General features: G+C 42.4%; 1 protein-coding gene across 14 annotated transcripts in view; it reads left to right on the forward strand.

Moving 5' to 3' along the window:
- Positions 1–15,554, forward strand: part of dlg5a (discs, large homolog 5a (Drosophila)) — a 210,359-nt gene extending 194,805 nt beyond the window's left edge. For all 14 annotated transcript variants that reach the window (XM_078199527.1, XM_078199533.1, XM_078199529.1 and 11 more), the window contains 5 exons: positions 968–1,111; positions 2,489–2,616; positions 6,745–6,854; positions 9,535–9,647; positions 13,556–15,554. In XM_078199527.1, coding sequence (XP_078055653.1) covers positions 968–1,111; positions 2,489–2,616; positions 6,745–6,854; positions 9,535–9,647; positions 13,556–13,659 — 599 coding nt within the window. In that variant the 3' untranslated portion in view covers positions 13,660–15,554. The remainder of the gene's footprint in view (positions 1–967; positions 1,112–2,488; positions 2,617–6,744; positions 6,855–9,534; positions 9,648–13,555) is intronic.
- Positions 15,555–16,203: the final 649 nt, after the last annotated feature.

Raw genomic sequence — 16,203 nt, forward strand, 5'->3', positions numbered from 1 at the left:
CACCTGGCCCCTGGAGCCTGCTCTGCCATTCAATAAGATCATGGCTGATCTTTTCATGGACTCAGCTCCACCTACCCGCCCGCTCACCATAACCCTTAATTCCTTTACTGTCCAAAATCTATCTATACTTGCCTTAAAAACATTCAATGAGGTAGCCTCAATTGCTTCACTGGGCAGGGAATTCCACAGATTCACACCTCTTTGGGTGAAGAAGTTCCTCCTCAACTCGGTCCTAAATCTGCTCCCCCTTATTTTGAGGCCATGCCCCCTAGTTCTAGTTTCACCTGCCAGTGGAAACAACCTCCCTGCTTCTATCTTATCTATTCCCTTCATAATCTTATATGTTTCTATAAGATCTCCCCTCATTCTTCTAAACTGCAATGAGTATAGTCCCAGTCTACTCAGTCTGTCCTCATAAGCCAACCCTCCCAACTCCAGAATCAACTTCATGAATCTCCTCTGCACCCTCTCCAGTGCCAGTATATCTTTTCTCAAGTAAGGAGACCAAAACCGTACACAGTACTCCAGGTGTGGCCTCACCAGCACCTTATACAGCTGCAACATAACCTTGTTGTTTTAAAACTCCATCCCTCTAGGACAAAATTCCATTTGCCTTCTTAATTACCTGCTGCACCTGAAAACCAACTTTTTGTGATTCATGCATAAGGACAAATGAACGACCAACTCTAACCGTTAACCTTGGCTTATGTGAAAAGAAGATTGGGAAAGCCCAACTTCTGTGGAGATGTTGTTAAACTGTGTTTAATGGAGAGCAGAGCTTTAATTCATTGAGGTGGACCCTGATCAACAGTCTCTAAGATGTAAGATTATCATAGTAGTTGCCAAGGGTTTCTTTATCTAGTTGTCCTGCTTCACTTGCTAAATACAGCTCCGATTTGCCATTTATCATTGCTATTTTAGATATTGTTAAGGTTGACTGTACATTGGAATTCCTTTTCACTGCTAGATTGTGGAAGTTTAGCTTATCAAAGAGTACAGAAGATAGAATGCATCTCGCCGAGGCCTGTGCTAATCTTGGGACCATTAGTGGATGCTGTGAAGGACATGTTAGTTAAAGATTCCTCTGGAAAGTTCTGCAGATGTCCACTAGGTGAGTGTAAATCAACAGATTTGCTTTCATTCTCATATATGTTCTTGTGGTTTCTTTGAAGATTTATCTGAATATCAGCGTTTCTTCATAATTACTCCCTGTGTTTGATAATCTTCTGAAATGAAGTGTCTTTTCCACCATTAAAATGTTTCTGTCTGTAGCTCTTAATCATACTTCAAAGAATTGTTCCGTTACTTAAATAAAAACGTGCCCCATCTGCAATAATTGGGGGAAAGAAAACTCTGTTGAGGTACAAGAGGTTGAACTAAAAACAGGACATGTGGAAATGCCCAGCAGGTCTGGCAGTATCTGTGGGGAGAGAAACAGGGTTGATCATCGGAATTCTACCGCGCCACCATGGAATCGGAGCACGCGAGGGGCGGACAATGGAAATGTCCGTTGACCTCGGGTGGGATTTTCTGGTCTCGCTCAAGCGAGGCCATAACATTCTACCCGTTGTTTGAGGTTGTGACCTTGCACCAGAACCCAGAGGTTGATCCCCTTTCAACGAGTTTATCATAGAATCCCTACAGTGCAGAAGGAGGCCATTCAGCCCATCGAGTCTGCACTGACCACAATCCTACCCAGGCCCTATCCCCATAACCCCTTGCATTTACCCTAGCTAGTTTCCCTGACACTAAGGGGCAATTTAGCATGGCCAATCCACCTAACCTGCACATCTTTGGACTGTGGGAGGAAACCAGAGTACCCAAAGGAAACCCACGCAGACACGGAGAGAATGTGCAAACTCCACACAGACAGTGACCCAAGCCGGGAATCGAACCCGGGTCCCTGGCACTGTGAGACAGCAGTGCTAACCACTGTGCTACCGTGCCGCCCAATCTTTATCTTGTGTCATTGCGAATTTTGCAATTTCTTTTCAACCCTGAAGAGTCCCTTTAAGCCCTTTTGTTCATCATTTATCTTTGCGGAGAAGACTTGTGAATGTCCATATATACTGTACAGGTAAAGCTCTTGGTTAGGCTAATCAGGTAAAAGTATTGCCACAAAGGAGTTCTGTAAGAGAGTGAGTGGACATTTGGGATTCATTGCCGGATGCTAATCTAATTAAAAGGAGACTCGGATGATTTCTTTATTTCAGTTTTTGAACGCAGTTGTATTTTTTAACCTCTGGTAGTTGCTTGAAGTATAGTATTCTCTTGGAGGAATAATTAAAATTTTCACATCTGACCGTTACTTGTGCGCTTTCCTGTCCCATTAGTGGCTCGCATTCAGATGTTAGTAAAGCCTTGTTAGCTGAAGACTAGATTACGTGATGCGATTAGCCGTTTGGTATGAGACAGTCAAATAAAATTGAATCTGTTTGAAAACAGAACTGCTCCACTGACTAATTTGTGTTTCCATTTTTCAATTCAGAGGTTATGAAGGCTTCCCAGCAAGCCATTGAACGCGGAGTGGCAGACTATCTCTTCATCGATTACAAGAGGAGGAGTGGCCATTTTGATGTCACAACTGTTGCCTCCATTAAAGAAATAACTGAGAAGGTTCCTCTCTCTACTTCCTCTGATTTATATGATTTGATCATTTATACTTCAAGTTAGCATTACAATGTATATTGTCAGTTCAACAGGGATATCAAGTTACTCGATAGCGTTTCAAAAGTTATAAGCAGCATGGCAATCTAGATTGGTTCCAGTCCCAGTAGCAAGACTGAATGTGTTTGCATCATGGATTATAAAGAAGATATCATTGTTCCTGCTCCCATGTCCTTAAGAGGTTAAAAGCCCTCTGTTTACTGAGGTGTTTAAGAAACTTAGCCGAAGTTTGCCATGAGACATTCATAAGCACGAATATTGATATATCAGTACATTAGTTGTATTGCTGTTTAATAACAGCATTTTACACAATTTTGGTCAAGTCCAACAGGTTTATTTGGAATCACGAGCTTTCGGAGCACTGCCCCTTCATCAGGTGAGGAGCAGCACTCTGAAAGCTCGTGATTCCAAATAAACCTGTTGGACTTTAACCTGGTGTTGTGAGACTTCTTATTGTGCCTACCCCAGTCCAACACTGGCATCTCCACATCATGGTTACACAATTACGGCCGTGTATTTTGGAAGTTATAATTGACTCCTTAACGTCTACCAGTATTTGTAGGCGGACCTCCAAATGGAAGAGGTTGAAAACACTGTCTTGGCAGAACATGAACCAGTGATGAAGCTTAGCCACTTGTTAGGAATGCACCTGAGTGTTGTTATAATTGGAAAGCAGATTGCTGCTGACAGCTTGACACATCAAGGTATGGAGTGCAGTGTCAGATCGTGTTGCTGCACTAGAATCACGATCCCAAAGGTTTTGGATTGCAGGCTTTATAAACCCTTTGCATTTTGTGGACCTTCTCTTTTCATCTATTTTATTTTACCGAACTTGTTAACTTTGGTTTCCTCTTTTCTCTTTCAACTATTGTGAGTGGACTTTGCTCTTCCATATTCTGAGCAATTGCCGTTGAAGGTGAAAGTGTAAATTGACAAACAGGTGGCTAGGAGGAGAGCATGTTATTTCCTGCCATGTCTTCAACAATTGTTATCGTTCTCAGTTTTTTAATGCTATTCCACCCAAGATTTAGCAAGGAAAGACTATAACGACAGCATCAATTCGCATATTTACACTAGTTTCTGTCAGGTGCCTTGTGTAAGTGGATTTGGCGTGCAAATTTTGTCTGCAAATCTTCTCGACAATGCGTTTATTTAATGAAGAATTTAGATTGCTGAGAGGAGCGGATTATTTACTGTTTACACTTCAGATGTTCTGCATGTAACATAATGCAACCAGAAGAATTGCTGTAACGAATTTGCACCTGACACAAGTTCATAAGATATAGGAGCAGAATTAGGCCATTCGGCCCATCGAGTCTGCTCCGCCATTCGATCATGGCTGACATGCTCCTTATCCCCATTTTCCTGCCTTTTCCCCATAACCCTTCAACCCATTAAAAATCTGTCTAACTCCTCAAATTTACTCACTGTCCCAGCATCCACCGCACTTCGGGGTAGCGAATTCCACAGATATTATTCCACAAGTGACTTTTCCCTTACTGCTGCTGAGAAGACGAGTGTCTCAAAGTTTAAAGTTTTGCTAATTTATTAGTGTCACAAGTAGGCTTACATTAACACCACAATGAAGTTACTGTGAAAATCCCCTAGTTGCCACACTCCAGCGTCTGTTGGGTACACTGAGGGAGAATTCGGCATGGCCAATGCACCCTAACCAGCACGTCTTTCAGACTTTGGGAGGAAACCGGAGCACCCAGAGGAAACCCACGCAGATACGGGGAGAACGTGCAGACTCCACACAGACAGTGACCCGAGCTGGGAATCGAACCCAGGTCCCTGGTGCTGTGAGGCAGCAATTCTTGCCACTCTGCCACAAGAAGAAGGAAATTCAAAGATTATTTTTGTCGGGGTAATTGGAACATGGCATCCCATGTCACAAGTATCTGTATTGAGGTAGAGTACAGAATGTAACTTAAAAGACATTGGATAAGTGTTTGAAAATAATGTAAACAGATGTGGAGAAAGAGTAGGGACATGAAAAAGGAATAAGGATTTCAGTTAAGGAACAAATAGTCATTTGTTAGTACAAAATTTGAGTATTGCTGAGAAAAGGCATTTGTTGAAGCTTTTCGTCTTGTACTCATCAGGACAATACCAATGTCAGGAGAGCAGCTTTATGCAGTGCAAAGTTTTGTTTTCCCTGCCATTGGTATTCTTGTGATTGTCCTGATGAGTGCAAGATGAAAATCTTTGACAACATGTCTTTTCTCGGCAATACTGAAGGAACAAGAACACAACAGATAGAAGCAGGAGTAGGCCACCATGCCCTTCAAGTCTGCCCCGTCTTTCAATGCGATTTTGGCTGATCTATGCCGGCCTCAGCTCCTTTCCTGTGCCATTTTCCTGTAGCCCCTCTATTCCTCGATCTGTCAAATATTTATCCACTTCCGCTTTAAATACTTCTAATGGTCCAGCCTTCTGTGCTGTAAATTCTGATTCTTCATACCCTTCTGACTATCTCACCCTTGATTTTGGGACCTATGAATTCTGTCAGCATTTTCACCAGGTAACACTGTAATATAAATCCAGCACCATCGACCTGTGCTGAAATCACAAGGGACAAGTCAACACCAGAACCTCCTTTGCAGATACTTATACCGAGACAAACACATTTGAGGAAAGCTTTGTATTTGGGTTGAGTTATTTCTCAAGCCCTGAATATTTTATCATGCACAACATAAAGCAATAAACACGTGAAAAAAACGCACGTGTTTAAAGCAAAAGTTTAGACAAACTGACGTGGCAGTGCTACTTATAACTGCCCTTGGGAAGCCAATCTTTACATTGATGCAATATACTGTTTGCACCTAGTTACTACACCTGGTGCAGTTTTGTGTTATCTGGCAACCACCACCTTGCCACGTGTTACAGAATTAAATCAGTCCACTATCAAATCAAAATGAGGGAGTAAAGCAAACTGTGAAATTTTATCTGATAAGATTGCGAATGAGGTCTTTGAAAGCACACAAGATTTGACTGCTTGTTGATAACTCTTTAAATGCTTTGGACCTGACCCTGCACAAAGCTCTCACAAAATAGTTATATGGTAGATAGGGGACACTTGTTTTTCAAGGCCATTACAATATATACACAGGCACAATTATGGTGGCTGCTTGTAATATGTAGTAACGTTCAAATGGCACTGCTATCATTTGGCCAACAATATCAATTCTTTGTGATCAAATCATTGTTAACTTTTCACTGTAACATTTTTGACTGTAAGAACAGTTTGGAGCATGCATTTATGTAGCACCTCTCTCATCCTCAAGATGTCCAAAAGCACTTCACAACCGTTATAGGTCAATGTCGCAACCCACTTGCACACTGCGGCATTCTGCAAACAGCGGTGTGGCTATTGATCAGATAACCAACTTTGGGGCATGGACAGAGTGGATAGTCAGAAGCTTTTTCCCAGGGTGGAAGAGTCAATTACTAGGGGGCATAGGTTTAAGGCGCGAGGGGCAAGGTTTAAAGGAGATGTACGAGCCAAGTTTTTTTTACAGGGTGGTGGGTGCCTGGAACTCGTTGCCGGGGGAGATAGTGGAAGCAGATACGATAGTGACTTTTAAGGGGCGTCTTGACAAATACATGAATAGGATGGGAATAGAGGGATATGGTCCCCGTAAGGGTAGGGGTTTTTAGTTCAGTCAAGCAGGATGGTCGGTCCAGGCATGGAGGGCCGAAGGGCCTGTTCCTGTGCTGTAATTTTCTTTGTTCGTTGTTCTTCAGTGGTGTCTGTTGAGATGTAAATGTTGGTCAGGTCACCAGCAGAGCACCCCTGCTCTTTTTTGAGAAATGCCTTAGGATTCTTTGCATCTATCCTGAGAGGACCTCAGATGGGACCTCAGGTTAACAAATGAATTGAAAGATGAAGGTGTGGCACCCTCTCAATATTGCATTGAGATGTCAACCTAGACTCTGTCTGGAGTGGGGCTCCAACCTGAGACTTTCTGACTGAGCCAAGGCTGGCACCTTTGTGGATAGTCGTTCTAATTATAAAACGTGACTAGCTGCCATTATGTTCGTTTTCCTTCATTTTCTTTTTGACTTTATTCCTAGGACTGCCATTGCTTGCTTGATATTGCGCCACATGCCATTGAGCGTCTGCACCGAATTCACATCTATCCAATTGTTATATTCATACGGTACAAAAACCTAAAGCAAATCAAGTGAGTAGAATCATTTATTTAAAGCATTGCGACTAGGGTAGCTCTTCTTAGAATACAATCCAAATACTGCGGATGCTGGAAATACGAAATAAAAACAAAATGCTGGAAAATCTCAGCAGGTCTGACAACATCTGTGGAGAGAGAATAGAGCCAACGTTTTGAGTCTAGATGAAGGGTCATCCTGACTCGAAACGTTGGCTCTATTCTCTCTCCACGGATGCTGTCAGACCGGCTGGGATTTTCCAGCATTTTCTATTTTGGTTTCAGATGCCAGCATCCGCAGGAATTTGCTTTTATCTTTATGGCTTGGACACAGCCAAGCCATGAAGTTAGTAGTTAATTTCATTCTGACAAAAAATGTGAACTGGCTTCAGTATTTTCTACTTTCTGCGTAACTTAATTTTATTTTATATGATAATGCAATGCTGCTTTGTGTCTAAAAGAGAATCCTAAGGTCTTCTATAAGCATGTGAGTAATAAAATGGTGGTAAAAGAAAGAATAGGGCCATTCGAGATCAAAATAAAACAGGGACTTGTACATGGAGGCAGGAGGAATAGCAGAAGTATCAAACCAGTGCTTTGCATCTGCCTTTACAAAGGAAGAAGATACTATCCAGGCCAAGGTCAGAGAAGAGGTAACTGATACACTTGAGGAAGATGTTAGAAAGGCTATTATTGTATGAAATGCATAAAGTACGGGACCGGATGAGATGCATCCACGGGTACTGAGGAAAGTGAGTGTGAAAATTGCAGAGGCACGAGTGATAATCTTCCGATCTTCCTTAGACACGGATTGTGTCAGAGCGCTGGAGAATTGCAAGTGTTACACCCTTGTTCAAAAAGGGTGCAAGGATGAGGAAACTGCAGACCAGTAAGTTTGACTTAATTGCAGGAAGACTTCTGGAAGCCTTAGCTATGAAGATAGATTGGAGAGGTTGGGACAAAATCTATAGTCATTTAGACAAGTGCAGGATAATTAAAGAAAGCCAGCATGGATTCATTAAGGGAAAATCATGTTTAACTAACTTACTGGAATATTTTAAGGAGGTTGATAAGGGCTCAGAGCAATGCTGTTGATATGATGTATATGGATTTACAAAAGGAATTTGATGCAGTGCTGCACAACAGACCTGTGTGCAAAATTCTAGCTCATTGAATAAATGGGAATGTAGACACTTACAAAGAACAAAAGCACAGGAACAGGCCCTTTGGCCCTCCAAGCCTGCTCCGATCACATTGTCCTATCTAAACCAACCACTTATATCCCTCTATTCCCCGTTTGTTCATATGCCTATCAATTAAGTCTTAAATGTCACAAACTGAATTGTCTCAACCACCTCACTTGGCAGTGCATTCCAGGCCCCACCACCCTCTGTGTAAAAGAACCTACCCCGCACAACTCCACTGAATGTTTCCCCCCCTTACCTTGAACTTGTGCCCCCTTGTAATTGTCATTTCTGCCCTTGGAAAAAGCTTCCAACTGTTCACCCTATCTATATACCTCTCATAACTTTATAAACTTCTATCAGGTCGCCCCTCAGCCTCCATCTTTCTAGGGAGAACAATCCCAGTTTATTCAATCTTTCCTCATAGCAAATACCCTCCATACTAGGCAACATCCTGGCAAACCTTTTCTGCACTCTCTCTCAAAGCCTCCACATCCTTCTGGTAGTGTGGTGACCAGAATTGGACACATTCCAAATGTAGCCTAACCAACATTTTATATAACTAACATAATTTACCAACTCTTATACTCGATGCCCCATCCGATGAAGGCAAGCCTGCCATATGCTTTCTTCACCACCTTTTCCACCTGTGCTGCCGCTTTTAAGGATCTGTGGACCTGCATCCCAGATCTCTCTCTGCGTCTATGCTCCTGATGGCTCTACCATTTCTCCGCCCAATTTTCCAGCCTATCTATGTCCTGCTATATTCTCTGACAATCTTCATCACTATCCGCAACTCCACCAATCTTAGTATCATCCGCAAACTTGCTAATCAGACCAGCTAACTTGGATAAGAAATTGGCTGAGCGACAGGAAACAGAGAGTGGTGCTAAATGATTGTTCTTCAGATCAGAGACAGGTTTATAGCGGAGTTCCCCAGGGGATCAGTTTTGGGAGCCTTGCTCTTTTTAATGACCTAGACATGATTTCAAAATTTACCGATGATACGAAAATTGGAAACGTTGTCAACCGTGAGAATAGTCTTGAACTTCAAAAGGACATAGACATGTTGGTGAATTGGGCAGACAAGTGGCAGATGGAGTTCAGTGCAGAACAGTGTGTTTCTCTCTCCACAAATGCTGCCTGACCTGTCGAGTATTTCCACCATTTTCTGTCCATACAGTATACTGAATAAAGTATACCAAAGAAAATTGCAAAGGCACGTCAAATTAATATTGATGTATTTAATGCAATGTGGGTGTACCTACACTACAGGGACTGCAATGGTCAAGAAGGCAACTCGCCACTTCCTTCTCAAGGGCAATTAGGGATGGACAATAAATGCTGACCCAGCCAGTGACATCCCCTTTTTATAAAAAAAAAGAATAAGAACAAAAAAATGCCAATAACAAGTATTATTTGATTGTAAGAACATGTGAATGTCCTTGTCCTTGATAAGAATTCCACTACACTGGTTTGATCAAACTCTGCAATGATTGCATTGTTATTTACAGAGAGCAAAAGGACCCAATCTTTCTGCGGGACAAAGGTACACAAAAAAAACATTCCAAGGAACAGTTTGAGGCTGCTCAGAAGATTGAACAGGAGTACACCAAGTTTTTCACAGGTAAGCTGTGTTAGACTGCAGCTGTTAGTGCAGACCGATATCTCACATCCTATCCTGTATGCGGCAGGGTTTACCTAAATCCAGGACTAATCATTTCTTAATTTTTATCTGCCAATCACAAGCACTACTGTAGCTAGTCCAGTATTCATTCAAGGGGGACTTTGGTGTTCGACAAACCTCAACCAGTTGGAACATTTATAAATCTCATTTAACTCCATGCATGTTGAAGCATTCCGTATTAAAATTCAATATACAAAATATTCTGCCAGGAACACTTCAACATAATTCAATACCAGTTAATGTCCCAAGGGGTGGCACAGTGATTCGCGCTGCTGCCTCACAGTGCCAGGGACCAAGTTCGATTCCCCTGATTTTCTAACTCACCTGTAAAATGGTACACAGGATGCTTGAAATAACGGACACAGGGGTGGCACGGTGGTTAGCGCTGCTGCTTCACAGCTCCAGGGACCTGGGTTCGATTCCCGGCTCGGGTCACTGTCTGTGTGGAGTCAGCACATTCTCCCAGTGTCTGCGTGGGTTTCCTCCGGGTGCTCCGGTTTCCTCCCACACTCCAAAGATGTGCGGGTTAGGTGGATTGGCCGTGCTAACAAAAAATTGCCTTTAGTGTCCTGAGATGCGTAGTTTAGAGAATATTAGTGGGGGAATATGGGAGTGGGGCCTGGGTGGGATTGTGGTCGGTGCAGACTCGATGGGCCAAATGGCCTCTTTCCGTGGAGTTTGCACGTTCTCCCCATGTCTACATGGGTTTCCTCCGGGTGCTCCGGTTTCCTCCCACAGTCCAAAGATATGCAGTTTAGGTGGATTGGCCAGGCTGGTGGAACATCGAACCAGTCTCTTGGCAAACCATGGATTTCTGACTTTGGCTTTAGGATATTGCCCTTTAGTGTCCCAAGATGTCTAGGGCCTGCACTGCAGGGCTTCTATGAGAAATCTGTCTGAAAGTCCGTTACCAAATTCAAGGACACCTAGTGGAGATTAGTTGTTGCACAGTTTGAAACTATGACCTGATCCTTATTTGCAAAGTGGCCAACAGCACATGATCTCACGTTAATTCATTTGGACATTTTAAATCCTCTTTCTAGCATTCAGTTTAGAGTATCAGCCTCTTTATACTTGACAAGGTCTAACGTTCAGGTCCGTCCTTTTCTGTAACTTAAAATCAATAGAGATCCATATTAGATCATTCTCGCAAGGTGAACCATTGTTCAAGGAAAGATGAAATAAAATGAAGCTAAGTTACTCTAGAAATGATTGGTTTGAAAGAATGGTTCAAATTATCTAGACTTTAAAATCTCCATTAATCTTGCTTCAGTATCCTAACATTATAAGAATAAGGACATTACCTTCTTCCAGTACAGTGAAATTATGTAGATGTTTTAAGTAAAGTGGCAAAAAGGCTAAGTGTAATATCCCATCCTCACCTGAAGAATCATTGGAAAATGTGAGGCTGTTGTTCCATTTAGTACGAGTCTTAAATTAAGCAACAACTCGGAACACTTAAGACAATCCATGCACCAGCTCAATTCTTTCTTGTGGCATAATCCAATCCAAAGGTTGAAGCTAAGTTCTAAACCAATTATTGTTGTTTCCTTTGGTTTCTCCTTTATATTTTGTGTGTACTTTTGATTTGATGAGTGCATTTTCTGTGCACTAACAGTATGATAACACTAGATGGCAGTGCCCAATGCCATTCTGCTGTGAATTCCCAACTACAGTAAACAGCTTTAGAGTGCGTATTTCAAAACATAAAATGCCTTTGAGATTAACGTTAACTGCAGGTGTCAGACATTTAAAGACAATAAACGTTTAATCAATAATTGTCCATACTGGTTTCAGTGGTTAGAAATAAACATACAGTAGTGATTCAAGGATGCATAGGCCTTACATTGTTTAATATTTTTTCTGCGCAGATACGTAGGGCAGAATTTTCCCATCCCACCCGCCACAGGAATCATAGCAGGCGGGACAGGACCACGCAAAGATCCTTTGACCTAGGGCAGGATTTTCCGGTCTTGGAGCAAGCACGGCCGGAAAATCTCGCCCGTAATACTTCGTGCAGTACTGTTGAAAGTAATTTCACACTGGATAGGCTTGACATGATATAGTGAAGATACTGTGTTATATCCGCTGATTTTCTAACACACCTGTAAAATGGTACACATAGGATGCTTGAAATAGTGGACACAGGGCGGCACGGTGGCACAGTGGTTAACGCTGCTGCTTCACAGCTCCAGGGACCCGGGTTCGATTCCCGGCTCGGGTCACTGTCTGTGTGGAGTCAGCACATTCTCCTCGTGTCTGCGTGGGTTTCCTCCGAGTGCTCCGGTTTCCTCCCACACTCCAAAGATGTGCGGGTTAGGTGGATTGGCCGTGCTTAAAAAAAAATTGCCTTTAATGTCCTGAGATGCGTAGGTTAGAGGGATTAGTGGGGGAATATGGGGGTGGGGCCTGGGTGGGATTGTGGTCGGTGCAGACTCGATGGGCCGAATGACCTCTTTCTGTACTGTAGGGTTTCTATGATTTCTATGATTAAAAAAACATCAGATTCCTTGCACTGTTATAAGTTTTTCTTTCTTGCCTTTTGCTTCTCCTGGGAAAATAATTGATGCTAAAGCAATATTCATATGATATATAATTGGATTTGACTAATATTCTACAAGTAGGGTCATTGAATAACTTGTGCTATGAGTGAGATATGTACGATATTGCTTGGTTCCTAATCATCTGTTTTCTTTACATTGTTCGTTAATTAGTTGGGATATTAAAGTCAGACGTCCTCATGGTAATGGTATCGTCACCGTAAAACTAAGATAATTATAACTATAAACATTATAACTGATATAACACCCCAGATGACCATAGGCTACTCTCCACTTTGAGGGGGAGAGCTGACTGGTGGTGATGTAACTGAGGGTCACCACACCTCAGGCAAGGGGCAAGGTTGAGAATGCAGGGCCTTCATGAATAACCCCAGCCAGTACTGGAATTGAACCCACACCATTGGCATCACCCTGCATCACAAACCAGCTGTCCAGCCAACTGAGCTTAAGGCACAGTGAGTAGATCTATTGTACCCTGAGGTACTGAGTCATTTAGCCTGGGACGGCGCAGGTTTAATCCCTGGTTTCTTCGTCAGCTAACTGATAGCAGCAGGGGCCCATCCTGGGCTAGTGAGGAGGAACTCTGCGTCTGTAGCTGTCCATTGATCACTGCTGGAAAGTGTCTGTGTGAAGCTCCAGATGACGACGTGGTCAGGCCTCCCATTGTAAAATTCACTGAAAATACTAATTGATCCCTGCAAGGCAAAAGGGCAAGATGGGTGAGGTAACATCTGGGCTGTGCCAGATAAATCGTTGCCTTCAGAAGGAGAGGACAAAAATAGGAGAACATTGAGGCTTAGAAAGAGCTTAATAGTTACTTTCCTCTTAAATCCAGGTTATGTTGATGTATTTATTGTGATATTTTGTGAAATGTTGGCTAGAATTTTACCGTCCCGCCCGCCACGGGAATCGGAACAGGCGAGGGGCCGACCATGTAAAGGTCTGTTGACCTTGGGCGGGGTTTTACGGTTTCGGGACGAGAGAGGCCATGAACTCGCGCCCGTTATGTTTTCCCTGTAGCATTTATTATCTTTTGTCACATCCCTTTGAAATATAAATAGTGAACTGGGAAGATCTGATCACATGGCTTCAATAAGTGTTGCAGGAAAGTTGAGTAATCAGCAGGGTTGTAATAACCCCCAGTTGAAAGTCAAGATTTTGGAAGGGCTTTATGCTTGTGATTACCTCTAGAAATTCTAACTTTGTATCATCGGTTTATGATCAAAGAAAACCCGACAAAATGGACAGTCTCTTTCCAACTATTAATCACCTTCCGTCTCTTTGCAGGTATTGTCCAGGGAGGCAGCCTGCCCTACATTTGCACTCAGATCATGACAATTGTTGATCAAGAACAAAACAAAGTCCTCTGGATTCCAGCTGGAACACTCTAGGATCCCACCCGGGCAGCTCGGATTTCACAGATGCACCTATAAAGGTTTTAAAGTTGATTGTAGCTGTATTGAGAACGCATTGAAAGAACGCATTGAAGATTGGAGATTAGACTGAATGAACAGTGTGCTGAAGAGACTTATAGTGAGCAGAAAAATATCCCAGCCTGAGGGCGTTGACTAAAGGCTGTTGAATAGGCCTTGTCCTAGCATCCAGTGTACTCCTGCACAGTTAAAAATACCCTTCAAATTGGATATATTCAGGACTGATTTTAAAAATATATATATATTACTCCACCTTCTCTTACCCCCCCCTCCTAAAATACAAGTTGGAAGAAGTAATGCTGCAACTAAAACTTAGAATCACACGTTTACAAGTAATATTTCCTGAGTATTTGTTTTAAATGTTTACGTGAATGTTTATATCCTTATTTCTTATTCTTTGTATTTTGGATAAGATAACTCTTCTGAATGGGGTGAAGTTTGTGCATGTGTGCGGTCATGTTTAACTGGCTACATGATAGTGCCCCGTGATTTCTATTGGCAGTTTTAACCTAACAAAATTGGTACAGAGTGGGGGGTGGGGGGGAGAATCATGTAGTTGGGAAAAGGTATTGTGATTGGTACTGTTTTTTGGAGTGAATTATGATTTTCTTTGTGCACTCCTGAAAAGGGCAGACCACTGCATTTTTTTTTTGTTCGTTCCCTTTTGTGTCTGTCGAAAATATATTTTTCTGCATGGATCTTGATATTTAAACGGCATAATGTATCTGATCATATTGTATAAACTAATACATTAATTGTTGGGCCTATTGATATGTAGCAAGGGGTAATGAGCTATTAGGCTAGGCCTGGCATGCTGATATGACACTTTTTAAAAGTTGTAAATATTAAAGAAACTTCATCTTGGTGCAATTTTGCAGTATATGTCCAGCAGTTTTTTTTTTAAAAAAGAAAAGTAAAATTCAGAGTGTGTAGCGAGTCAGATAGATTTATTTAACTTTGGAAAAACTATTTCCCTTGCTTGGAGGTTTTGTCTGAGTAAATATAGTTTATGAGGCACAGTAAATATTTGTAGTGATGCCACTGTCAGGAAATTGGTCATTGAAACGGCAATGCAATGCTTATGTTATGTTTCCCCCCCCCCCCCAATATATCGTGCCAAATTGTCAACACTTATATCCTCTGTTTTCACGTTGCACTTGTGAATCCTGTGTGCCTAATACAGGATTGCTTTTGGTCCTCCTGTTTTGTGTCATGTTTTTGTTTTTAAGGCAGTTCGCTGCTGTACCTGCAGACTTCCAACGCAAACCGAATCATTCAGAGGAGCACAGGACTTCCTTGCGTTTCACTAATCGCCCGACGCATGATAACCTTTCGTGCGTTCAAGCAAATTGCTTACTTTTGCATTCTGTAATGAAAAGGGATGTTTTCTTGCACACTGTTTCACAAAAAACGTAGGACAAAAAATTGTTCCACGTTTTAACAGTTCGATTTAAAAGAAAAATTGTACTTACTTTCGACCTCGATTCTAATTTAACATTTGGCCGGGTCGTACATTTGACTTCACGTCCTGCAGACAATTTGATTTATTCCTACAATAGCAGTGAGGAAGCTTCCCTTTTTTACATTCAAAGTATCCAGTTATACCGATGGAACTTTCGTTTTGGCTCAATATGGAAATCCAAACTCATTGAACTGGTGGTTTGACCCCTGCACCTACTGTCAGTGTAAGTTGTTGCAGGGTAGAGTCAAAGTGTGACACAAATGGTACAGAGAAACAGGTACTGATGTCTTTCCTCCCCCCCAACCCACCCCCTGCTGAAAGAAGAATGTTACTTTGTATCAAATGTAAAGCGATTGATTAGTACAAGAATAAAGGTCAATTTCTGATATTCAACATGTGTATTTTTTCAACATGCTTCTTTGTGTTTGAAGTGGACCGGTTAGATTCTAGTTAAGCAGCTTGATTATCTGTCAGGCAGCAGGCTTCAAACCCAGTCAGGGCCACCAATGAAGTTTTGCTTTGGGCTCAACGGTCTGAAGAGCAAGAAAAAGATATCTCGATCTATCAGTGTGATTTTCTTGCTCCTGTTTTTATTTGTGCCTCCGTATGTTTTGTTCAGAGCAACAGGAGACGAGCGGCACGGTGGCACAGTGGTTAGCACTGCTGCCTCACAGCGCCAGGGACCCAGGTTCGATTCCCGGCTTGGGTCACTGTCTGTGCGGAGTCTGCACGTTCTCCCCATGTCTGCGTGGGTTTCCTCCGGGCGCCCCGGTTTCCTCCCACAGTCCGAAAGACGTGCTGGTTAGGTGCATTGGCCGTGCTAAATTCTCCCTCAGTGTACCCGAACAGGTGCCGGAGTATGGCAACTAGGGGGTTTTCACACTAACTTCATTGCAGTGTTAATGTAAGCCTACTTATAGAACAGTACAGCACAGAACAGGCCCTTCGGCCCACGATGTTGTGCCGAGCTTTATCTGAAACCAAGATCAAGCTATCCCACTCCCTATCATCCTGGTGTGCTCCGTGTGCCTATCCAATAA

Source organism: Mustelus asterias, chromosome 28, assembly GCF_964213995.1.
Source record: "Mustelus asterias chromosome 28, sMusAst1.hap1.1, whole genome shotgun sequence".
In the NCBI taxonomy this organism is placed as follows: Eukaryota; Metazoa; Chordata; class Chondrichthyes; order Carcharhiniformes; family Triakidae; genus Mustelus; species Mustelus asterias.